Source organism: Mixophyes fleayi, chromosome 6 (assembly GCF_038048845.1).
Source record: "Mixophyes fleayi isolate aMixFle1 chromosome 6, aMixFle1.hap1, whole genome shotgun sequence".
Taxonomy (NCBI): domain Eukaryota; kingdom Metazoa; phylum Chordata; class Amphibia; order Anura; family Limnodynastidae; genus Mixophyes; species Mixophyes fleayi.
In genome coordinates, this window is record NC_134407.1 from 190,211,650 (window position 1) to 190,238,134 (window position 26,485).

General features: G+C 38.7%; 1 protein-coding gene across 1 annotated transcript; it reads right to left on the reverse strand.

Annotated features, from left to right (window-relative positions):
• On the reverse strand, positions 1-26,485 carry BPIFB2 (BPI fold containing family B member 2). Its single transcript, XM_075177706.1, has 16 exons — positions 26,423-26,485; positions 25,574-25,704; positions 22,064-22,214; positions 19,222-19,326; positions 16,817-16,966; positions 15,767-15,827; positions 13,693-13,753; positions 12,725-12,816; positions 11,780-11,965; positions 8,940-8,993; positions 7,285-7,455; positions 3,581-3,648; positions 3,451-3,502; positions 2,438-2,501; positions 1,815-1,891; positions 1-166 (listed from the first exon to the last, which is right to left on the reverse strand). The coding sequence occupies exons 2-16, from the start codon at positions 25,677-25,679 to the stop codon at positions 125-127; spliced, it is 1,440 nt and encodes a 479-aa protein (XP_075033807.1). The 5' UTR covers positions 25,680-25,704; positions 26,423-26,485; the 3' UTR covers positions 1-124.

Genomic DNA, 26,485 nt, shown 5'->3' on the forward strand with positions numbered 1-26,485 from the left:
TATTTTACATGGTTTTATTGTTTTAAGAACAGGAATAATATGTCAGTTATTTGGTATCCTTCTTCTTGATGTAGGACATTCACAGGTATTGTGATGCTTCTCCGTGGTAACATATTGGTACTGCTTACTTGACATATTGAAGATCGCATGACATAACTGCATAATCCTGTAGGAAAGATAAGTATTATATTTACCAATTTATAGAGAATGCATAAAAATATACTGATTATTCTGAACACAATGAGGCGTTGCCCCCTGCAGGACACTCAGTTGAATATGTCCCTGCAAAATTACAGTTTTTCCTTGCAGCGTCCTGATGTTACTTTTCAGTTTCTCCACTATAGACAACCATCAGGAGCAGAATGAGAAGTGGTGATGCAATTTGTATAAAGCACTTGTCACGTCTCTAATATTTCTAGCTACTTCCAATGCCTCACAGCAGCATAACCCTGATAACAGTGGGTAACTATTTTCATTGTAATTATATTGAATAGTCACTAGTACAATAAAAACTGGTCTGCCAGTCTGAAAGTTTCAAAAGACCCAAACGCCCCAGTGGAAAGTTCCGACCCAATGCCACAAGTGTCTCCATCCATCATACACACAGACCTGTGCCAGTACGAACATATCATACTTTCAATAATCAGGGGCCTGATTCATTAAGGATCTTAACTGAAGAAACTTCTTATTTCAGTCTCCTGGACAAAACCATGTTACATTGCAAGGGGTGCACATTAGTATTCTGTTTTGCACATAAGTTAAATACTGACTGTTTTGTCATGTAGCACACAAATATCAACTTTAAATTTCAGTGTACAAATAAACTATCAAGTATTTGTGTGCTACATGAAAAACAGTCAGTATTTAACTTATGTGCAAAACAGAATACTAATTTGCACCCCTTGCATTGTAACATGGTTTTGTCCAGGAGACTGAACTAAGAAGTTTCTTCAGTTAAGATCCTTAATGAATCAGGCCCCAGGTTATTATACACAGCTTAGACCAGCATAACATACCTAACTAGGACAAGCATGTCATACCCAGTAATTGACTAGTATAACATATACATTAGTATAAGCATATCGTATACAGAAATGACAAAAATAATCTATCATACCCAGCTACAATTATCTAGAGCCAGAATATTATAAACAACTTAGATCAGCATAACATAACCAACTAGGGCCAGCATGTCATACCCAGTAAATGACCAGTGTAATAGGCCCAGGTAGGGTATAGGAAATGACAAGCACACTCTATCATACCCAGCTAGATTTAGCTAGAGACCAGGAACAGTATCTTAACCAGTATTGACTAACATGTTATAACAATCCAATGAAAAGCACATCCTACCCAAGTATAACAAGCATGTCCTAACCACCCTTGACCAATATATAATACATACATAGGGCGAAATTTAGCACTACTCTACATAGAGTTATTTTAACCTTACAGTGATCAGCTAAGCTGCGACTATCTGTTCCTGGGTCAGTTTGTCTAATCCTATAAAGCTGAATAAAAACTGGTCTCTTGTTTTAAAAATGAGCAGGGGAAGCAATATTCCATTGCATATGTAAGAAAATTCATAGTACACAGTCTGAAACAGTCAATAAACCCAACATCTCATTATATTAACACTTATTCCTTTAAAAATGAAAGCTGGAAACTGGAAATTTGTAATTTTACAAGTAAGGTGATGTACTCGCATTTCAAAGTCAATACAATGAATACACTTTTCTTCTGAAACATTTTAGTTGTTTTCGGCATAGTAATTTGCAATTCATTTTCACTTATCACTAAAATTACTTGCTTACCTCCTTTATCTCCACAACTTCGTGAATAGTTTGTACATTTGGTAATGAAGGTAGAGATATTCCCACACTCAGCTCCTCTGTAAAAGTAACAACATCCATTCAATCTACAAAATGATGCACTTGTACTTGACACACAGATATGAAGAAACAGGTCGTAAGCGCAATATAACCTCTTGAACATTTGTTTTCTTAGCAAAACACGTATCTGCTATTAGGCTACATATAATAAAGCAGATATAACCTTCCTTCTCGTTTATGCGAGAAAGCAATATATGCACTCAGAATCCTATAACATACGCACGAGCAATGAAGAAAGCACCCTGCAGCCTCAGAGCTGAAACTATAATCAGCCAATCAGAAGCGGTTGCACCAGGCTGGTGCAAACAATAGGTCTGTATCAGTTCACAATTCTATAAACATGCCCTTATTGTACTTGGCTTATGTTAGAATGCCCCTTCCCTTCCCCATCATGCCTCTTCAGGTACAACAGTGGATGCGTGTAACTCTGCATAGGTCTAGTTACTTGCAGGTTTTCTTTTGGACATGTGCAGAACTAATATGCACAATTTACGCTACCCAAATGTGCGTACTTTCATCTTTGCCTCAGGCCCAATGTTACTCACCATTCATCTGAAGCAGATACGCCTTCTCAAATACAGTACGCATGTATCCAGTCAGTAATGATGGCTATGGGAGAAACAGAAATATACATTATATACAAAAGCAATGGCTGAAAACAACTACTTTTGAAACAAAATATTCATATCTGTTTTGTACTGCTTATGTGGTAGATGGTGAATATAATCCTTTGTTGAATATTCACAACAATAAACTCGACATTACATTGTGATTAATTTGTGACAGATAATGCAAGAAATGTGAATTTGCACCAGGACATCCACTTTTGCACCAGGACACGTACTTTGCATAATGCCCTCAGATCGCATACCATTGTTCTGCTACACCTTTTACAGCTGAGTGTGTGCCCATTATCTGTGCTCCAAGTATAAAGCAGGGCTGCCCTCTGGGTGGTACAGGGCGCACTAGTGTAAGGGGCCCCGAACTGATCAGGGAGTCCGTCTCCAGCGGCAACAGGCTTCTGTTCCCTTCTCTGTTCTAAGGGAAAGACTGGATTGGTGGGGAAAAGCTTCACTGACCACACCAGTGACATTAGCCCCATCCACATCACAGTGACGGTATTTGCAGTCAAGTGATGGTGTGAACTGATGTCACACTCATCTTCCCACCACCACTGTTCACAGAAAGGATGCATTACTACAACTGCAATTCTCATTCTCACCAGTGACAGTGTAGAGGTGTCCTAAGGAGTCTCAGTTTAACTGAGCATATTGGAAGGTCTGAGGGGCTGGCATGTGGGGAGGCCTAATGGGCTATGTAAAGGGACCTGTGGGGAAGTCTGATTGGCATTTGGGGGGGGTTTGATCGTCATGTGGGCATGTAAAGGATATGTGGGGCGGTCTGAAGATGGCATATTGGAAAATATGACAGACATGTAAGGGGCATGTAGGGAGTTTGCAGTAACATATTTATAAGAATTATGCTCAGAACAATTCATAATACAAATTAACATTAGTCGGGTTTTGTTGTGATTGACTTAAGCAGGAACACAACTTACATTGCATGTGCATTGTCCAAAAGAAGTAGATGTCATTGCAATGTTGAGCTCTCTATAAAAAAACAAATTATACACATAAATATAAGTGCCATATAAATAGGAAAAGCGGAGATTAGAAACAATAGCATACCCTTGCAGTGCCACTGACGTCCTCAACTTTCCTCCTTTTACATCCAACTTGGCAACCAAGTTAGCGCCCTGTACAAGTAATATAAATCATTTGGTGAAAAAAATAATCCAGTTATTAATTCCCACCTACATAAAATTATTTATCAGGATTTAAAATATCACACTTTTTACTTTTAAGTGCAGTAGTGCTTTAGGTGGAATATGGAATTACACCTAATGGTATTTCCATTGTACAGTATCTGAGCAGTTTGATGTACAAACAACTTTTACATTGTGACTGGTTAAGACCACATAGATTGATGTATTTGGCCCATTTTCCACTCAGTGGCATAACCATTAAAAACTACTAAAATTAGATATAAAATTCGTGGAATTAATGTAAAAATCAGAACACTTATTATCAAAAAGGATTACATTTTAGGCAAATCACATGTAATTGCATATGTCGTATTAGTTAAATAGCCAGAATTAGTGATGATGGGCCTGATTCATTAAGGAACTTAAATTAAGAAGTTTCTTATTTAAGTCTCCTGGAAAAAAAACATGTTACAATGCAAGGGATGCAAATGAGTTTTCTGTTTTGTACATAAGTTAAATACTGACTGTTTTTTCATGTAGCACACAAATACTTGATAGCTTATTTGTACACTGAAATTTAAAGTTGATATTTGTGTGCTACATGAGAAAACAGTCAGTATTTAACTTATGTGCAAAACAGAAAACTAATTTGCACCCATTGCATTGTAACATGGTTTTGTCCAGGAGACTTAAATAAGAAACTTCTTAATTTAAGTTCCTTAATAAATCAGGCCAGATGTTTGCATAACTCTCATGGATAAGGACACAAAACCTTGCTTAGTATAATATGAAAGACTGATAAGTCAGGAGAAAAACAACGACATGGATTGTCCTCCATTCAGCTCCTTTCAATAGCCTGTGATGTGAGCTACCTGTTTCATACAGAATCGTCACTGCAATATCATATATATGTTTACAAGGGACAAAAGTATTAATGATTGGATTTTCAATTTACTGACATATATGCAGATCAGTTAAAACCAATCAGGTAGCTATTCAGGCAAATACACCAAGGAGTATATTTACTAATCTGCGGGTTTGAAAAGTGGAGATGTTGCCTATAGTAACCTATCATATTCTAGCTGTCATTTTGTAGAATGTACTAAATAGATGATAACTAGGGGCCTGATTCATTAAGGATCTTAACTTGAGAAACTTCTTATTTCAGTCTCCTGGACAAAACCATGTTACAATGCAAGGGGTGCAAATCAGTATTCTGTTTTGCACATAAGTTAAATACTGCCTGTTTTTTCATGTAGCACACAAATATCAACTTTAAATTTCAGTGTACAAATAAGCTATCAAGTATTTGTGTGCTACATGAAAAAACAGGCAGTATTTAACTTATTGCAAAACAGAAAACTAATTTGCACCCCTTGCATTGTAATATGGTTTTGTCCAGGAGACTGAAATAAAAAGTTTCTAAAGTTAAGATCCTTAATGAATCAGGCCCTAGAATCTGATTGTTTGTTAGAGGCAACATCTCCACTTTTTCAAACTCACAGCTTAGTAAATATATCCCCAATGGTCTTCAAGAGTGCCAGGAGAGCAAATCATTTATTTATTTTGTGACATCATACATCTGCTCTATGATATGGTGTTTGTTTTTGCACGAAGCGATAAATGTTTGTTCTGGACTATGTTATCTCCATAATAATCCAGGTGCAAAGGCACCTCAGGCATAGATGCAAAACTAGATTATGTCTACTCCCAAGAAGTAATTAAACAAGCTAGGAGAATTGGCTAGCTGTCACACGCCGGACTCCCGCTGTCTCCCTGGGAGCCGGCGCCTGTCCCCGCTGATTCCGGAGGCCTCCTCCACCAGGATCCCTCCTGTTAAGCAAAACTCACTTACCTGGTTCCACGCCGCTGCCACCGTCCAGCGCTGTCTGTTCCCTTCTTCCGTTCGGCGCTCAGTGTTCTGCGCATGCGCAGAGCTGTCTAGCCCTTTTCTGTGCTCTCACTGCCCTCTATTGGCTGCCTAATTGGAACTGCACTATATCTAACCCCTTTGACCAGAACTCAATGCTGGTTCTTTCAGTCAGTCCCTGACTCTAGTATTGGATACAGCTCCCGTGTTTTTGCTCCTCGCCGTGTTTCCAAGCCGCTATCCCTCCGGGAACACCACCTCTAGGTGGCTACGCTACTGAAGCTCCGGTCAGCACCCCTAAGTGGCAACTATATTCCACTTCTGCAAACCAACTTACGAGTATTTTCGTTGCAGTACCTTCCTGCTATTTCCACTCCCAAGTGGCAACGTCGCTGAACATTACCGGCATCATCAATATCAAGTGGCAAGTTTATTCCTAATTGATTCTACGCTCTCTCTATTGTGGTTCACTGGGAACTTCCTTAGGGGACCGCGACCTGCAAGTGGAAGCCGCAAAAGCCCATATTCCCTTGCGGGAATCACTGGTGAACACCTTTCACTTGTTAGACTCCGCGCCCCTAGCTAGAGTAACGCCAATCCCGGCTGAACTACTAGGATCCGGTTTTAACCCTACTGGTACGTGACACTAGCCATGAAAGTGTTCCAGTCCTCACAACCCAAAACCTTTCAACCATGTTTTCAACAACAGCTTGTAAAGGGCAAATAAATGAATGTATTTAATATTCCAAAACGCACAGGAATAGTTCTTGAAATAAAGACAGCCCAGTTGTATCTTTCCAAATCAACAATACATTATTCAGAGCTACATAAGCAGACTGTTGGAAGAAATTAGGAACAGTGCAATATAATGAGAGAAGGGGGGTTACATGGAGAAGTTGCAGTACATTGATTTGTCACTGTACTTTTGTGCCACATGTACTGTACAGTGCAATAGAAAAAGCACAATTGATGCAAAACCCTATTGAGGCAAAAAGACATTAATATCTATACTGGGAACATAAATTTAAAAGTACAGTATGTTCAAAGTTTTCCTGCACCACTTGGCTGTAAATAATCCCCATTGTATTCATTGCAACCCGGTGATATTAACTAGCATTAAGTGCTTCTAACTTTAATAGACTGGTAATAGAAGAATTTACGTATTATTAAAACACAATGGAAGCATTCTTATTTTTCAGGGTTAGTATTCAAATGTCATTAAAGGGTTTTTCAACATTTGGGTAGTTAGAGTGTCACCAAGTATTTTGCATTCATTGTATTGTATATCTCTGTTGGAGTACTGTATGGAATATTAGTGACAACCAGCTTCCCAATATAGGAATGCTTCAAGTAGGCAGTCAGGGGCTGACTGTCATTTTAGTCATTGGGTTCCTCCTCTCATTTGGTTCACCTACAGCACTTCGGGCAGCTTTTTATCGGATGTCCCCAGTGAAAGTTGGTGGACAACTGCATCATGCAAATGGAATTCCATGAGAGGAACCTCAACTAACTAAAGAGTCTGAGGGAATGGGCAATAGTGTCAAATCACTCCAAAAGGTGCAAGCACCCCTTATAGAAGAGAAATTATATTACTTTCCTATATTTTTATCTTCTCTCTGTTGATTGGTATGTGTCAGTATGTCGACATGTGTCAATTAATCATTTATTTAATAAAAACACATGAAATATTTTTTTTATCCAATAATTTAATAACTTAATTGTTTTTTATCAGCTTTCCAGCTCTTGGCTATACTCACCACATTGATTGTCATCAGGTGTTGAATACGCACGTTGGGTAACACTACGAACATCTCTACGTATGGAGAAATCTGTACTAATAACTGGTTGGACTGTAAGGTGACAATTGGTGTTTGACTGAGCACAATTTTCATATTCACGGGTAAAGACTGTGGATATCTCCAACTGATCTAAAGCCAAAGATAATATAATGTTATTATACTTCCTCTTCATCTACGTATGAGGCATAGTTTGTGTCAATATCACTGCATAAAAGTATTATTTTTATAATTTAAATTCACATTCATATTTGTTATTCAAATGGGTAGTAGGAACATAGTGATAATGAATTTGTAATGCCAATTGAATATTTTCAGGATATAGAAGCCCTCCTCCCCCAGGAAACATTATCAGCACAGATCTCTCTCAGTGAACTGCTCAAAGACAAAAGAGAATTGTAGGCAGCAGAATAGGTTCACAAAGGTCATTGACCACTAACATTTACTTTAATGTGCCATTACTACTATTATATTTAATTAGAAAAGCAGTATTGCTAAACATTCATGTTTTAATAAATATGTATTATCACTTTGTTCTGGGCAGCACTGTGGCTCAGTGGTTAGCACTTCTGCCTCACAGCACTGGAGTCATGAGTTCGATACCCGACCATGGCTTTATCTGTGAGGAGTTTGTATGTTCTCCCCGTGTTTGCGCGGGTTTCCTCCCACACTCCAAAAACATACTGGTAGGTTAATTGTCTGCTATCAAAAATTGCCCTTAGTCTCTCTCGGGTGTCTATATTAGGGAATTTAGACTGTAAGCTCCAATGGGGCAGGGACTGATGTGAATGAGTTCTCTGTACAGCGCTGCGGAATTAGTGGCACTATATAAATAACTGATGATGATGAGAATGACCTCAGTTTAAATTCAATCTAAGAAATAATGTCAATGGATCACACAACTACCAATCATTTGGAGAATTGATAGGATATTTTTATTCTCTCTATATTCTATATTATCTTCCCTACTCCCTGAGTGTCACCACCTCCGCTCAAATGTTCTTCACTGTCAATTTCCTTAGCCCGCTGTCTTGGTGTCATGCTTGACCATACCATCTGCTTTGTTCCTCACATCCAGTCTCTTCCATTCCTGTTGCCTTCACTTTTGAAATATTCATCGACATCATCATCACCAGAAGCAGCATCAGCTATTGCAGAATTCCATCTTTTCTTACCAAAGATGCTACCAAATCTCTTATTCGTTCTCTCAGAATCTCACAAATGTTCCAATCTTTCCTCTTGTTCCAGCTTTGCCCCGATTAGAATGTGAGATCTCTCAGGACAAGGACCCTCCCTAATCTTTTCATGTCTGAGTTTGTTGTGTCTATCTTGCGTATTCCTATTTTAAATATATTGTGTGTTGCCCATTGCCCGAAGATGCGGACCATTGTGGTGTCTTGCATATCAACAAAATAATAAAAATAATGTGAAACATGACATAACTTTTGGAAAACATATACTCTTATTACATGATATATACAATGTTTCACTTTATTGTTGACCAAATGTTGTAACATGTATGGATATATAGGCTATTGCAATATATTACATACATTGTGACCTTACAATAATAACATGTTTTATTCTCAAAAAATAAACCATAAACAAGCCAATACCTCAGGAATGTGGGATCCCAGTACAGATGTTCTCAGATAGCTGCCAACAGAAGCCTACAAGAAAACAGTACATAAAATAGATGGATTAATTGTTTAGGGATTTGTGGAGAAGGTAACAAACTAACAATCTTGCACCTGAAGTTGGGTGTTTGGCTAATTATCTACTATTAATGTCTACTGTCTAATGTCTACTGTTTTTTACTTCTCTGTAATTTTAAAATAGGATTTTGAGATAAGTAAGCCACGCAAGTGTTAGTAATTAGCTCTGGTAATTATGTCATCATCATCTTAATTTATTTATATGGTCCCACAGAATCTACAGCATTGCACAATTAGCAAAGAATAAACAGAAAAAAAATACAGTTATGTAAGGGACAGGAGAAAAGCTGGGTGCACACTACAGGTTTTCACACAATCATCATGTGAGTCACACGATAAACAACTGTTAGATCCAATATTGCATTAATGTGTACATTCCTACGATCATTTTTTATCATACCAAAGCACATTGTATCGCTTGATTTTATGAACTGACTAAAAATCTCTATCAACGATGGAGTGATGTTGGGCAAGTTCTGCGGTGTGTATACACTCACAACCAGCAGTGTAGGCAGATCTCCATAGAGTCACGATCTTTTCAGCAGATGGTTATGATAGATGAAGAGCACAGATCTGAAGGCAAATCGTGTAAAATCATGTATGTGTGTACGCATGAATCGGCATGCTGATCGGGACTTTCAGTCATTGGTAAAATCGTTAAAGATGTTGCATCGGGAGGAAATTTCTGTAGTGTGTACCCAGCTAAACAATAGAATCAGTAAAAACCAATACAAGAGACTATAGAGATAGCAACTACATAAGAAGACACAACTAGAGCAAAGGAAACATTACAAATAGGATAAGAAGATAGGAGGTAGAGAGGGCCAAACTTGCGAGAGTTAACATTAAGAGGATTAGGGTAATAAACAGAGATGATAGAGGTAGAGTGAAAGGGGCAGGTGGAGCATGAGGAAGGAATTGTCTTAGGATGGGGTCGGGTAGTCAAATGTGAATAGTTGAGTTTTGAGGGAGCATTTGAATGATTAGAGGTTGGGGCGAGTCTGATTGGGTGGGGCAGGGAGTTTCAAATGTGGGAAGCAGAACGGGCAAAGTTCTGAACGTGGAGTGTGAGGTGGTGATATGTCAGGAGTAAAGGTGAAGGTCACTCACATAATATAGTAAGTGGGTAGAGGAGTATTTCTTGACAAGGGTTCAAATCTACGAGGGTAAAAGGTCTTTATAAGTGAGGCTAAGCAACTTGAATTGCATTCTGGAGGGTCTGGGGAGCCAAAGGAGGGTTTTACAGAGAGTCATAGTGGAAGAGGAACATCAGGAGAGGAAGATTAGTCGCAAAACCTCATTCAACAGAGATTTCCGTGGGACAGGCATTTGTCAGGCAAACCGGAGAGGAAAACATTGCAATACTCAAGGCAGGAGATGACAAGAGCAAGGATGATGGTCTTGGTGGTATCCAGGGAGAGAAAAGGGTGAATCTTGGATATGTTGCAAAGGAGGAGGCGACAGGAATGGGCAAGGGACTGTATGTGGGGAAATAAATTGAGGCTGGAGTCAATGAGGAACCCCAGGCAGGCTCTGTGGGAGAGGCCAACACCATCAACCTTAAGGCAGATCAGAGGAGGGGATTTGATGCTATGTGGTGGAAAGATGATAACATCAGTTTTGGATATGTTGAGCTAGAGGTAGTGTTCATCCATCCAGGTGGAGATGGAAGAGAGGTAGTAGGACATACGGTAAAGGAGGGAGGTCAGGTGAGGAAAGGTAGATTAGAGTGTCACTGGCATAGGGGTGATATTGGAGGTCAAAAGAGTGGATAAATTCACCAAGAAAGGAGGTGAAAATGGAGAAAAAGTAATGGGCCAAGAACAGAGCCTTGGGGAATCCCAACAGATAAAACCAGGACGGGAGCAGGTACCAGAGAAAGAGACACCAAAGGAACGATTAGAAACATAGGAGGTAAATCTGGATAGGACAGCTCTGCGAAAGCCAAAGGAGTAAAGGATGTGATGGTCAACTGTGTCAAAAGCGTCAGAGAGGTCAAGGAGCAAGAGCAGGGAGAACGGGCCCTTTCAGTTAACCAAGAGTAAATTATTAGTTACCTTGGTGAAGACAATGTCCGTGGAGTTAGGAGGGGAGAAGTCTGATTGTAAGGGATCAAGGAGGGAGTGAATGGTGAGAAATTGTGTTAAACGGTTATAGACTAGCCGTTCAAGAAGTTTGGAAAGAAAAGGGAAAGGGGATATGGGGCACTAGCTGGAGAGAAAGGAATGATGATAGATGATTTCTTGACAATGGGAGTGATGAGCATGTGTTTAAAGATGGAAGGGAAAATGCCTGCAGAGAGATAGGTTGAAAAGGTAAGCTAGATGACTGCAATTATATAGATTCATAAATTGTTTTGGCTACAAATGGCCTGTATCTATTTTCATATCTGACCAGGGTGCTAATTTCAGGTGTTCGATTCTCTCCCACAGTAATCTTCTGATTTAATTGGTCCTAGTCTGTGTGTGCCTTGTGTTTTTGTTGTAGGGAAAAGAGATTGTAAACGTCACTTGGGAATGTGAGTCAATAAACATTCTCTCTCCAGCACTGCATAATTTGTTGGTGTTATATTAAGATAATAATATTAACGTAGTTGCCCAAATTGTAGTTAGAATTATCTTCAGTTTAGCTTGTCGCTACATGTATACAATGTATACTGACATCTAAATCTGTTCTTTGCTTTTATCTGTACTCTATGTGTCTCTCTTTATACATTTCCATTTCTTTGAATTTGTACTCACGGAGGTTGATGGGATTTCCAGATTAAACCCTCCTGAACTCTGAAAAGCTGTGAACAGAGAGATGAAGAAGTCCTGTGAAAAGCCCATGTTGACCATTGAGTCCTTAGCGCCTGCGTCTGGTGGAAGAGTGAAATCCTTGGACCCAGTTGGTAGATCAATTACCTTCTCATCCACTCTGTATTCCACCTAAACAAGCAAATCATTTACATATAAACATATTCTTTACACAAGGAGCCCATGAATGGAGGAAAGACGCTAAGCAACTGCATAAATTAAATACTTGTACGGACTTTAAGCAAAGAACAGTTGTATATTTTAATTTCCCTGTCCAAATAGTGATATAAGTGTAGACATGTAGATTGATTTTTAAATAACTCTTTTTTTTACCAAATGTTTACAATTCCTTTGTGTTATCTACTGTCCTTTCTCAAGAGCTATTAAATTTACCCAAAGGAAGAGGAGCTGCAGCTATGAGGATACAATCACACTTTTTTGGGTAGTGATGTTCAACTGGTGTATCAGGGTATATCTGTAGTTCATAATATCACATACCTCCCAATAGTCCTGATTAAAAATGCTCGAAAAAACAATTTTCACCATTTGGATAGACACGAACATGTTTACTTTCCAACCAGCAATGAGCCACAATTCAAATTAGCGGTTCAAAATTTGGCGCTCACGTTTGCAGTTCGCAGTTCTCATTTGATGTTCACGGTTCATGTTTGCAAACACAGTTCGTATTAAACCTTTTCATTTTTAAACACTATTTAAATAATATTTCAAAATAATAAAAAACTTATTTTAACGAATTTAATTCAAACTGTGTACATTAATGTGTTCGAAGTTTGCCATGCACATTCACATTCGAGGTGCGCCATTCTTCATTAAAAATAGTCAAGATGTATAAATTTAAGCTTGAATATGCTCAAGCTGGTTTGCACTTACATTCATATCCATGTCCATGTAGTCACCTGTCACCACTGGAGAACTGGGCAAAGAGTATTGTAAGCCAAGGTCACCTCCAATAGGACTAATGCCTTTAAAAGTAAAACAGGAAGAACTTTTTGTGCATTTGGTATGTATTTTTATATAGACATAATACATTTTCCTTCAATCACCATTATCCATATCTGCCAACAGTCCCTATTTTCATGGTATAGATCTCTTTTGCGGAAGGACAAAGGGTTGTGACCTACAATTAAAAAGGCTTGACCTAGACTGAAACAAGTTATTTTGGGTAGGTCTGTGGGTGGTCTGTGTAGCTCAGATTGTGGACATTTTTTTCCTTAGTGTGAATTCAGGAAATTTGACACGTATGCATAATAGTGTATTGTATGCATAAAAATCCTACTTGCTAACTCTCCCTGAATGTCCGGGAGACACCTGAATTCCAAGTAGGTCTCCTGGACTCCAGGGGGAGTAGGGCATCCGCCCGCATCTGCCCACTCCTTAGTGAAGTGGGCAGGATTAAAGTCTCATTTTGTTCCCGCCCTCCCACACTTTAAAATGACGCGGGACAAAATTACACAATTCTTCAAGTCCCGCAGCCTCCGCCCATGCCCCTTCCAGGAAAAATACATTGGATAGAGTAGTGATGTAATAATACCATGAATAGACTCTTAAACTGATAATCATTAGTTATAGTTACAGCTACATGAAATATCACTTGTACGGGAAACAACATAAGTTAGGAGAATTATGACAAGAAACGGAATCTACAGAGAAACAAGGGCAGACAAGAAGAGGAGACAGATAAAAGTGTGAACAATTAAAATAAATAACAGCATTTCTGGAACACACAGCTAACATTATATACAGAGGGTTTTTTATTTGTATTTATTTGAAATGAGCATACATGCATTTTAACATAAAAAAATGATTTTGCAATTCTGTTACCATATATGACAACTTACCAACCAACAGTCCGAGGTTTGCATTGAAGCCCAGGAACACATTGGAAACGGATACACAGAGCTGTGCAGGAGAGAAAGACAGATGTCACATCTTTGATATTAGACACAGGAAATGATGCTTACAGCTCATAATGACCAAAGGTAGTTTTAGATATTTCGTAAAGATGTTTGGATAGAATAAATGTAAAATTCAATCCTGTACGTTAATTGGTTATATATGTAAACCAGAGATCAGGGGCTGGCTGGCAAATTTTAGCCTTGGGGGCGAGACTTGGCTCAGCAGCCTTTTTTGAAACATTTTAAAGGAGAAAAATGTTGGTAGCCCAGTGACCCAGCCAATGGTAGCCCACTATGGGACAAGCCTGGGGGGGCAGAGGCCCCCTTGCCCCAAACCCAGCCAGCACCTACTAGAGATGCCAGGCATTATGCCTACTTGGATTTTGGGTTCTTTGAGACCAGTGACAACAAACCACAGCGTGTAATTTGCGGTAAAGTGTTGCTAATCAGTGCGATGTTCCAGGAAAAATGCTCCATCATTTTGAGGGGGTCCATCCAGAATGCAAAGGCAAACCAAAAAAGCAGTAACTGTTTTTGATGCCAGAAATAAAGTGCAAGTGTTAAAAAGAAAATCAAGTTTTGGGCGAAATCAATAAAAGATCAAAATCTAGACAGCTTCCTAATGGTAAAAGAATTTAGAGAAGAACTTGATTTGAATATACCTGGAGATATCTTAAATGAGTTTCACGTTCACCTGCTAGGTTATTGATAGTTTCAACTTTTATTTTCCAGAAGAACTTCATGAAAAGGTTACAGAAAACTTATGGGTTGTAAAGCCATACTCTGTTAAGCCAGAAATTCCAGCCTATCTGACATCGCAGCAGTAAGAGTGCTTGACTGATTTGACATCAGATTCTGCGATAAAAGAGATTTTTGCAACTAAGAAGTCACTATCAGATTTTTAGTTTCAGCTAAAAGACGAATTTAAAGTTTTGTCAGACATAGTGAAAATCACCCTTCTTCCCTTCGTAACAACTTACTTATGTGGATCAGTATTCTCTGCCTATGTGGCTACTAAAACAAAGTACAGATCGCGCCTCAACGTAGAGCCAGATATTTGGTTGTAGTTGTCTAAAATTCAACCAGATATAGTGCAAATCAAAACAGTCCCATCAATCTCATTAGGGAATATAAGTTCCCAAGCTTTATTGTTCCTTTTTTGATGTCAAGTGAAATTTTTGTTTGGGTTTGCAACTGTAAAAATAGTTTTAAGTACCAGATCTATGAGGGTAACATATTGTGGATTTACAATACATGCTGAATTAGTTTTCGAATGTGTTGCCTTACTTTATATTTTTTGCTGTTGTTTTCTCTCCTGAAAAGTGCTCCATGACAAAAAGGTTAGAAAACGCTGATTTAAGCAAGTATTTCTATTTTAACCAGTATCCAGATGCATGCAACACAGTAAAGAATTACATATTAGATGGTATATGTATTCCTAGTGCACAGCTTTATCAACTGGAGTAAAGTGCATTTACTCACAATTGAATAAAAAAAAACCTTACTGACAACTATCAAGTTTTACTGGCATATGATTTCTATAAAAATTAAAATAAAAAAATGATTAAAATTAAATAATTGACAATTTAGATTATTGCATTATGTCTCAGCAAATACTGTGTTAATAAATGTATGCAAACCTAAGCAATGTACATGTTTTGTACAGTTTAGTAGTGTGTCAGTAGGATGTCATAATTTAGTGGCCACTATATATATTATATACCTGACAGACAAAAGTTTGATTTCATTGTACTGTCAGTAAATTGACTGACCATTCATCGATCAAGTTGGTGTTCAAGTGTCCCAGATGCAATAGAATTGTAATGTGGATATATTTATTTTATTTATTTAATTTTCTTTTGTTACGTAAGTTTTTTATTTATTTCTAAATTGTATTATTTTACAGCATTTTATTACTGATAGAAAACAGAACTCTGTATCATTTTAATACATACGCCTTTAGTTTGCTAGGCAAATAGTTTAGCAGGGTAAGCATGACTTTTTAGTTTACACTCACCCTGTCACTGAGGATGGCCTGTATGTGTCCTTTAATTGCGTCAAAAACTGTAGGAAGCAGACTGGTGAGAAGTAAATAAAAGTGTTAATATTCCATGATTCATTGTGTTCAACATGCATTTCATTTTTTTTTTTAAAATATATGTACATTGATTCCATTAAATCATACTTACCTACTTTCTTCAGCTCCCTTTCGGGAGCCAGCCAGTGGAGGGGGACGTGAGGGGGGCGAGGCAGCCAAAATTGCGTCATTTCGGACCCGCCCCCTGTGACGTCAAAACACCGCGCTCGGTATTTATTTTTTTGTATACATATATGGGCATTTATATTGCCACGCAGCTGGTACCACATACAATATGGGATATACGGAGCGCGGGCTTATTGCCAAGCAGCTGGTACCATATATAATGTGGGATATACCGAGCGCGGGCTTATTTTTCTCTGGTTTTGTTTCAAAATATTGCCTTTTTGTCATAGCAGCTGTCCATCAAGCCTATTTAAGGTACATTTGGGTGTGGCTCCCAAGCCAGCCTTTGCTAGATGTAAACCCCTATACCTGGAAGGTGAGTGCATCTGATTTTTACTCCATTTTAATAGTGTTTAAAGCATATAGGTCAGTGTAGGACCTGCATATAATGAGGTACCCTTGACGTTGGGATGCAGGCTTAAGTTTTTTGATCAAAATATGAACTAATACCTCATGTTTTCATTTTGCTAGATACACACAGATATGCAGTTTAAAGGATACGCGCTAACAACTTTCTTTTTGTTTTGTATACATATATGGACATTTATATTGCCACGCAGCTGGTACCACATACAATATGGGATATACCGAGTGCGGGCTTATTGCCAAGCAGGTGGTACCATATATAATGTGGGATATACCGAGCGCGGGCTTATTTTTCTCTGATTTGTTAACCTGTGTGCCTTGGAGGAGATCTATAGAACACCCGCACTTTGTTTCACCCACAACTACAATCTAGCTACAAATGAATAGCAAACATGTCAGATAGGTATAAGCTATAAAATAATAATATTTGGCAAGTACCCAACGTTTCCTGCTGTCGCTTTTATCTCTCCTAATATAGACTTGCAGGCAGAAACACCGAGTACTGGAAGCCCATTCGCTGTCCTAGAGACTGTGACATCTGCAATAACACCAGTTTCTACATTGATATTAAAGTTTCCAAGAAAGGCTCTAGAGAAATGAGAAAAATATTATCATTCAGAATCAATGGTTTAAGAATAGCATACAGAAAATAGTTGGAGACAGTCGAGGGAGAAAAACATTCCTGAGTCCGAAACCCAATAAATAAACAAGTTTGATACCAGCACATCTGTAATGCAACCAGTAAGTTGCTATTTAAAATGTCTAGCTTTTAGCCCAGCTTGTCATATTGTATTTTTCAATCCCATATGGCATCTTGGTCTCTAGACATTGGTCTTCCTATCCATACAATAACAAACATTTAACGTGAATTAAAAAATTCAGTAACATTTATTGTGCTCTTTACTTCCAATAGACTACCTGAAAATATTTGTAATTCAAAGGGAATCTGCCAAAACGCCTGTGGAAGGTAACATGATGCAACTCCTAAAAGGTAAGTACAGAACAGTATCACCCAGGAACAGGGCCGGATTAAGGGAATGGAGGCCCCTGGGGTAAGGGGTCCTCCATTCCCCCGTGAGGGCCCCCCCGTTGATCCAAGCCGCCCCCAAGGCACTTACCTCCTTCTCCTGGCATTGCAGTCCTTCCCCGGCGCACTGTACACTCTTTACTGAGGAGATCTCATGAGAGCGAGACTCACGAAATCTCCTCAGTAAGGAGACTACAGCACGCCGGGGAAGGACCGAAGTGAAAGTGCTCAGCAGCATTGATCGCCCCCGACCGATCAATACTGCTGCTGAGCACTTTCAAGGGCCCCCTGGATGCCCGAGACCCCTGGGCTGTAGCCCAGTTAGCCCTAGGGTTCATTCGGCCCTGCCCAGGAACTAATTTAAAAATGTTGTTTTTTGGATTACCAAGCAATACCTTTTCAGTCGTCTGCAAGTCATTTAAAACATACACAGATGGACGGAATTTAAAGAGCAAAATAAAAAAACAAATAAAAATGTTCTATATTACCAGTTACAACTAACAGGAGTCACTTACCTTTTTGACTTATGTTGATACTGATACATTGTAAAACTTTTCTATATTTGTTTTTTTCCAGACCGTAAAAAAATTCACCGTTGCCTAATAATATAGTCAGTGACATTGCAAAAGCAACAGTATGTCACACTCTTGTTCTAGCTATGCTTAGATTTCTCTTTAAATTTTAGTCCTTGTGCCTCTGACCAATGACATCGAAGCATCTCTGTTTCTGTAGAGTCTCCTTCTGGTTTGGTTTTACCAGTAGTATGTATTTGCTTTTACTTTGGTTGCAAACAATTAAAAATCCCAGTAAGAAAGAAGAATAAAGTTCACCAATTAGTATGCAGGACTTTAACCCTAGGACTTTAACCAGGACTTTAAATATGTTTCATTAGATAAAAGATAGCCCTCTGCCACCAGGTAGTAGTTTAAAGATACATTGCCCATTTTGGTGCATTAAAACTCATTAAAGCACCTTCAATTGCATGTAAATTAGTTAGTACAAAACCATGTTTCCATATAACTTCTGCATCAGTGACCCTAAGTGGCACAAACATAAATAATTCATGGTATTGGAAACTATAGTACTTTATCATTCTATTGCAGGAACACGGGATAAAAAGTAATAAAATTAAGCAGTCCTAGGGTTATCAGATCATTCATGCAAATATGAAGACATGCTGCATGACTGCTCTGTAATTAGTTAATTCCCAGCTCAGAAAAAAATGACATTTTGCCCACATTTTGCCTACTCTTAACCATACTTGCCAACTCTCCCGGAATGTCCGGGAGACTCCCGCATTTTGCGAGAGTCTCACGGACTCCCAGGAGAGTGTGGAAATATCCCAGATCTGCCCACTTCTCTAGGAAGTGCCCACTTCCTAGTGAAGTGGGCAGAATTAGCTCCTAAACGCCGCGATTCCCGGTGAATTGCTGTGTTTTGGCCCCACCCCCGCTGTCAAATGACGTGTTTGCGTTATTACATCACGGGGAACAGGCCCAAAATGACGCGCATTTTGGAGCCCCGCCCCCATCACGCCCACCTCTCCCGGGAACCTCTCCCGAAAAGTTGGTAAGTATGCTCTTAACACAGCCTTATGACATGTCCCTGAATAATGAAAATCATTCTGATTGTAGTGTGCATAAAATGTATTGTCAATTTAAAGAATGGTAAACAAAACACAAAAACAGATTATAGGCAAACAACAATAGTATCAATTATAAACCATTTTCATATTAGGTTATATCTCAGCATAAGTACATTTTTTTTACCATATTGTAATTAAATAATATCCAGATAGATTGCTATATTTACTCACATGCTCCCGCTGATTTCAAGTTTAGTATCTAGAGAAACTTGGACACCAACGTTTGGCATAAGCTTCACACTGAGTTCAGGAAGCTTGACATTCAGAATTTGAATCCTATGTTTATAAAAGATAGAGTATATTAACACTCTTTTGTAATCTCCAGCAATTGCGCTTTAGAGTAAATGATTTAATAAAATAGACAGCAGTACTGAATCTGTTTGCAGCATTTTAACAATCAACTCATCTCAACTTTTGGCATTGACACCTTCAACTTACAGTTGGGTCATGACGTATCCCAGTTGTATTGGCCATGTAGTAATATTACAAAAATGAACGGTGGTATTTGGCAGTGTATAATTACCAGGACATTTGTGGGCAGTAGTCTGGAATCATGGGCTGTAAGGGGTATAGACATTTCCCATTCAAAACCAGTGATTCCAGTATGACCTTCACTAGACATGAATCAGCTTAGGGTTGGGGGTTGTTGTACATTTCAATAAATATTGCTAAACAAGTTAACCCGTGCATGATACTCATGCATTCTAGTCAAATCAAGCTACTTAAGGTCTTAAAAAGGTTCTTGTCATGCATTTGGGCCTAGCCCAGGCCTCCTCAGGGGAAGAGCGTTACTTCCCGACGCAAGCGGCCTTTTTAATGTGTGTTCATGAGGTAAAATTACCTCACAAAAATTAGTTTGACCCCTCAACTCGTAAATTTAGCCTTTACTACCCCTCCCACGGGGGGAAGGGGGGATGATGGAAGTTAACTGACTTGACTATTCTAATTTTTTTGTCAAATAATGTCAGTATACCAAATTTCAGGTCAATTGGATGAGCCCTTTCTGAGAAAATAGTTTTTTCCACACACACACACACACACACACACACACACACACACACTAACGCACGCCTCTACACATGTGTGTTCATGAGGTAAAATTCCCTCACAAGTTTGAGCCCTACCAAATTTCAGCCCTTTTTGAATTTTATTTTTTCCCACACACACTAAGAATTTAGTAGGTCAGTTTATAACTCTGCCCAGCAGGTGGCCCAGCAGGTGGCGCTGCAACTTGTTTTGTTTTTTTCACACACACACAGACAGACGCCACTAAGCATTTATATATTAGATTGCTATTTAATGAAAATATCTGGACAATGAACTTAGCTGTGTATTGATTCACTTGGAGTGAGGAACTTGATGTGTTTTCTTGTAAAGGTTTGAACCAAAAGAAATCATTTTGAGTCTTTCATTTGGTGAAGTGCAGTCCAGTGGCCTGATTACTGACCATGGACATTGGTTAGTCTTATTTCTCTTACTTCACTACACCATAGCAGAAAAACAGTAAATTTTACCAGAAAAGAGCTGACATCATCATCATCATCACCATTTATTTATATATAGCGCCACTAATTCCGAAGCGCTGTACAGAGAACTCACTCACATCAGTCCCTGCCCCATTGGGGCTTACAGTCTAAATTCTCTAACACACACACACACAGACAGAGACAGACAGACAGCCAGACTAGGGTCAATTTGTTAGCAGCCAATTTACCTACCAGTATGTTTTTTTGGAGTGTGGGAGGAAACCGGAGCACCCGGAGGAAACCCACGCAAACACGGGGAGAACATACAAACTCCTCACAGATAAGGTACGCAAACTCATGTTTCATACTGTTTCATACTTTGAGTGACGCAAACCCTTATATTTGCCTTGGAGTTTGAGATTGAGTTGACTTTGAGTGTCGTATCTGCTCTGTTTGCGCTGCGTATGTGGTGTTTTACGTAGCTCAATTCCCGTTTAGCAGATGCGTATGAGTTTGCGTACCTTGATGAATCAGGCCCATGGTCGGGAATTGAACTCATGACCCCAGTGCTGTGAGGCAGAAGTGCTAACCACTATGCCACCGTGCTGCCATTTCATTGACATTTCATTGCTTCACAATTGTACTTTGATGGAAGTAAACAAAACAGTAATAGTGACCTAGTATTTTCATCTATGAGCAACACATTTCCAATTTTTAGAGCCAGAGGGGGTCACATATAGTTGGATGCAAAGTGTAGAATGCTGCGTATAATGGACTTTAAACTTCTTCTCATGCAGCATTACTAGTTATGGTTGTGGCCATACGAAGACTAAATTGCATCTCCAGCTTACAACTGTGGCCCCTTATGAATGAAGAGCATGTAAGCATACAAAATACATTATGCGTGTGTTGGTGAAAATGCGAATTATGTAGACTGAGACTCAGAAGCACATGCACCTGTCAGGAGACAGGACACATGCAGTGCTCGACCACTGGTGTAAGTTACAAACTGATAATGATGGTGAGAAGGGTCTGGCTTAATTACACCCATGTAAAATGTGTCTTGTTTTTGGACGAAATCTAAGCCCGTGTGTTAGACGGAAATTGCGTCCAACTTTACATGAGGCCGTGAATCTCCATATCCTAGGCTGTTGAAATCTCAATCTTTACCAAGATCATTGGCCACAAGTCCTAAAAAAACAAAAACACACACTCAACCTCCCATCCACCACTTGTAGAGCTGAGTGGGGCACATGGATATTATCAGGAGAGTTTCTTACATAGACTTTCCTCTGTATCCTCAGAACCCTGATTGGTGGGAAAGTTTCAATCAGGAGGCTGTAGGGAAAATATAACCTTTAACCCTCTGTTTCCTGTGTATCTAAATGGTGAGAACTGCCAACAAAGAGTATACTGTATATTGTTAAATAACATGATTATATTATGCTCATCATATACACAATTTAAATCTAAATACAATATTAATGAAACATTATTTATCTTTAATGCTCGAATTTGAGCTGAAGTTAATATATTGAGATATGTACCCTGCAAGATTGATGAAATTGCCCACAAATTGTTTATGTAAGCCCAAAATGCCTCCAGTTTCAAATAATCCTCCCTCTTTTTTAGGAATAACAGAAGGTATTGGAATGATTCCAAATGCATTTTGAAGAGATCTTCTTTGAGTCTGACAAGCTGTAAAGTAGAAGAAAAAAAGTATGATTTTTTTGCTTATGCCTCAATAATGCTTCACCAGAAATAGTGGTTTTTAATGCGGCTCTTCAATGCTTTTTTATGCAAATGCAGCTATTTATCTGCCAAGTGCATTTCAAAGTCCGGGAAGTGGGACTGATCCCCATAAAAGCGGAATGTACCTACTTTGGGGGATGGCAGATTCTCCATAACATCTGCATTTTAGAAAGAGAAATATGTCAGTTCAAACTACTACCACTTTAAGGCCGTGTCTTTATTCCTTTAAATTTTTATATTTTTCTTCTTAAATACTGATTCATTAATTCATTCATTTATGTCTTTAATTAATCTTCAAAGTGATAGGACGTTAGAACTGTATTTTTTGCATGTGCAATCATCCTATATTTTGATGTTTTTATTGTTTGACCATTTCAGGTAATTTGGAACATTGGTAAAAGTGTATCTGAAGGAACCAAATAGAAAAAGGAATCCCGCGCTGGGCTGCACCACACCAAATGTACACAAATAGTAGCTGCAAAGCAGGGCCAATTGCTAGCCCCTAATCAAAAACAACCACAAACCAAAAAAAAAGCCAGTGTTGAATAGTAATATATGGGTGTGTCCTTAACCTGAAAAATCAAAGGAAACTATGGCAGGATACATAAAACCAGAGATAGTAATATATATAAAAAAATTTTTTTAATGTCTCAGTAAATATAATACATAGGCCTCATAAATTGGTAAATTGGTGATTAAAACCAAACATTTAAAAAACACTGGGAAAAGTTGTATAAATGTAATCACAAATGATGTCTGTAAATGGACTAAATCAATGAGTATGTCCGTGTAACTCTAGTAAATATGTGATAGTTCATATAAAAAGATATAATCACAATAGAATCCCTCCAACACAGCGAACCAGCCCATAAGTTAAAAGGTATAAAGCAATCAAAATAATGCTGGCATGTTGATGGTATTCCACATCCAGATCCTGATGGAATGACACTGGCAGAGGACTTGCAAAGAAAATAAATTAAATAACTCACTTAATTATCTCAGCGGTTTGAATGCTACAGCTCCCTGCTTATGACTGCGTCCAGGTGCTCAGTACACAACCGTCGGAGAACGTTACCCAGAAGCACAGCAATATGTTTCCCATGAGGAAACATCCCAATCATGTTCTGTAGCCGAAAACTGAAGACATGGGACAACCACTACTGTATTGTTTGTTTGAGAGGCATGTTGGTGTCAGTAGCTGACGGGGAGCACTGTATTCCATTTGGAGGCATCTGGGGTACCTATTGGTAAGTTAGCTCTCAATTTAAAAACACATATGTATGGGCCAAATATATGGGACTCTCACAGTTTAGAGTTAGGACCACCCTATTAGCAAAAGCGCCATGGAGTGGCGAGTGGCTTAAACATACATTTGTAAATGCGTGCAACTGAGACTTTTGCATTTTTATGTACAAGTAGAAATGACAGCTCCTTTTCTGGCTATAGCAGTGTGCTGGGGGATTTTTCTGTGTGTTCGTTCCTTTCAGGATAACCCCACCTTTTCAAGCGCCTGCTATGAGCCTATAAATTGATTGAGCAACTTCCACTTCTGTATGGGACAACCTTTTGCCAGTTTTCTGTACTTTGAAAACCAACCCATGGTATATTCAGATCCCGTATGCAGCATGAAAAATATTTCAATCTGGAACTTTAGTGGAACTAAACTCGGAAATATTTTTATTTCTCATTTCTATTTAAATGGGAATGCTCTGTATTGTTTCTCCTTTTCTTGAATATCTAAACAACTGTCTCAACAGACTCATGATAATTGTTCAGATGATACTGATACCCTTATTATTATTATTATTTATAAGGCACCACCAGTTTTCCGCAGCGCCATGCACTGTAGGAAAAGTACACCATACAGAGTTAAACAGTACAGAACAATAAATGAGTAATAACAAGACTCCATAAGCTCCAGACATAGCAATTATAGTGAAGTTGGAGCAGAAGAATAGGTATAGAGACAGGAGGGAAGAGGGTTCTTCTCATAAGAACTTACATACTAAAGGGAGGGCAAACAGACAGCAGGCGCAAAGGGGAGTTGGAAGAGGGGATCGAGCGTAGGAGGAGCAAGTAAAAGGGCCGTGATAAGAATGGTGTTGAGACTGAGCATGGATAGAGGGTTAGGTGGATGGTTGGTAGGCTTTAAGGAAGATGTGAGTATTAAGTTTCTGTTTGAAGGAGCACAAATTAGGGGTCAGTCGGATGGAGTGTGGCAGGTCGTTCCAGTGGAGGCGGGTAGCTCGGGCGCTTGGATTTGGAAATGGGATGAGGTGGTTAGTGTGGAGAAGAGGCGATGTTCATTGGGCGAAAGCAGAGAGCGGAAAGGAGTGTGTATGGAGAGAAGGTTGGAGATATAATGGGCAGTTGAGTTGAAGAGGGCCTTGTAAGTGATGATGAGGAATTTGAAAATGGTTTTGTAGGGGATAGGGTGCCAATGTAATGCAAGGAGGCAGAAGGAAAACTGCGTGAGAGGAAGATAAGTCTCGTAGTCACGTTAAGTATAGAACGAAGGGGGGCGAGGTGGGAGCGGGGAGACCGGTGAGGAGAAGGTTACAGTTATCAATATGGTAAATGATGAGTGCATGGATAATGGATTTGGAGGCATCTTGAGATAGGAAGGGCTGGATGTGGGTGATGTTACGAATTTAGAAATGACAGGATTGGCAAGGGAATGAATATTGGGAACGAGAGAGAGGGAGTAGTCAAGGGTGATACTCAGTCAGTGGAATTGTAGGACAGAAGAAATGGTGGTGTTGTTAACAGTGATGGAGAAAGCAAGGTGGGATGAGAATTTAGGAGGAGGAAAGACAATTCTCCTATCATTATTACAATACCGTTCTGATATCATTATTACAAGTTGCTGGTCTAGAGATTGTTTTTTTCCTACTTTACTTATTTTTATATCACACTTTAAAAATAGAGACACTAGGAAGAAACCACTACCATTAGCACAACATTTTCCTTCTACAGATACACAACACTACCATCCACTTTGAAGAATGTCATCATATCTTCAGCAATGGCTTAGAGTGATGAAATAATCTGTAAAGTTACCCCTGATATTAAATAATAAATCATTGTATAGGCAGTGGAATAAGATGGTCTATTCTATAAAGCCTCCACCCTTTCTCTGAATTATAGTTAGGGAAAATATATTTAGTTATACTTTATAAATATACACTATTGTTACATTCAATGGGCATATGTTCAAGAATAATTTTAGCTAAAAAGTAAACTTAAAGCCTCTGTGGTGAAATTAGGGGGAGAGCCAGATAGTGCGATGAATAAGGACTACTCACCGTACTCCATTGCTTCTTGTTTTATACGTACAACAGTTTTACATGGTGTAGTTATCATTGGAGGAACCCATACCACCAACAGCAAAGCCACAAATAGAAGCTTCATTACGTCTTCAGGGAGGGCTCTTCAGCTTTCGGAAAAAAGCAAAATTTGAAATTAAGTAAGCAAATGGCAGTACCCAATCCAGGTAATAAAGTAAGTATGCAAAATAACCAAAAATCCAGTTTACTTGTGAGATGGTTGGTGTCTAACATTAGAAAAAACAAAACAATTTTTATACAAATTCTGATTTCAATGATTATAGCACATTCATAAAATTGATTCTTAATTGGCACTTCCTATTGGTAAATTTGAATGTTTTTTTTTTAATTATGAAACAATTTTCAATTATGTTATGGATGTGTTGCACTACATTCCCTGGCAGTAGAATATCAGCCTCCATCTATGTATATTAAAGAGGGTCAGTAGTGTGCAGAGGAATTGTAAATAAAAATGATTGCAAGAGGGAATCAGTCACATAATAACCCATTAGTGATCCTAGATAGCATTGCACAGGTGAGAGTTATGTAAACAGGTCTTGAAATATACAACATCGGTAAACTTACTGGCTGTGTAAACTTCCCAAGTCTAACCTAAATCAGTCTTCTAAACTGGATCTAATGGGGAAGTTTTTCTGTCCATATTGTGGCCATATCTACAGTGTGATTATTAAGTTTTAGTATTGTGTATATAATATTTGTTTTAAGTTTTAAATATTGTAAAATTAAATATTCTCATGTTGCCACCTCTCCTGCATTGGAGACATGGAGACTTAATATAACTTCAACACTGAAATATAAATGACTTACCTGTGACTTCTTTGTGACTCTTCAGTTGCTTCTTCTGGCTAGTGTCTAGTGTGAGTTATTGAG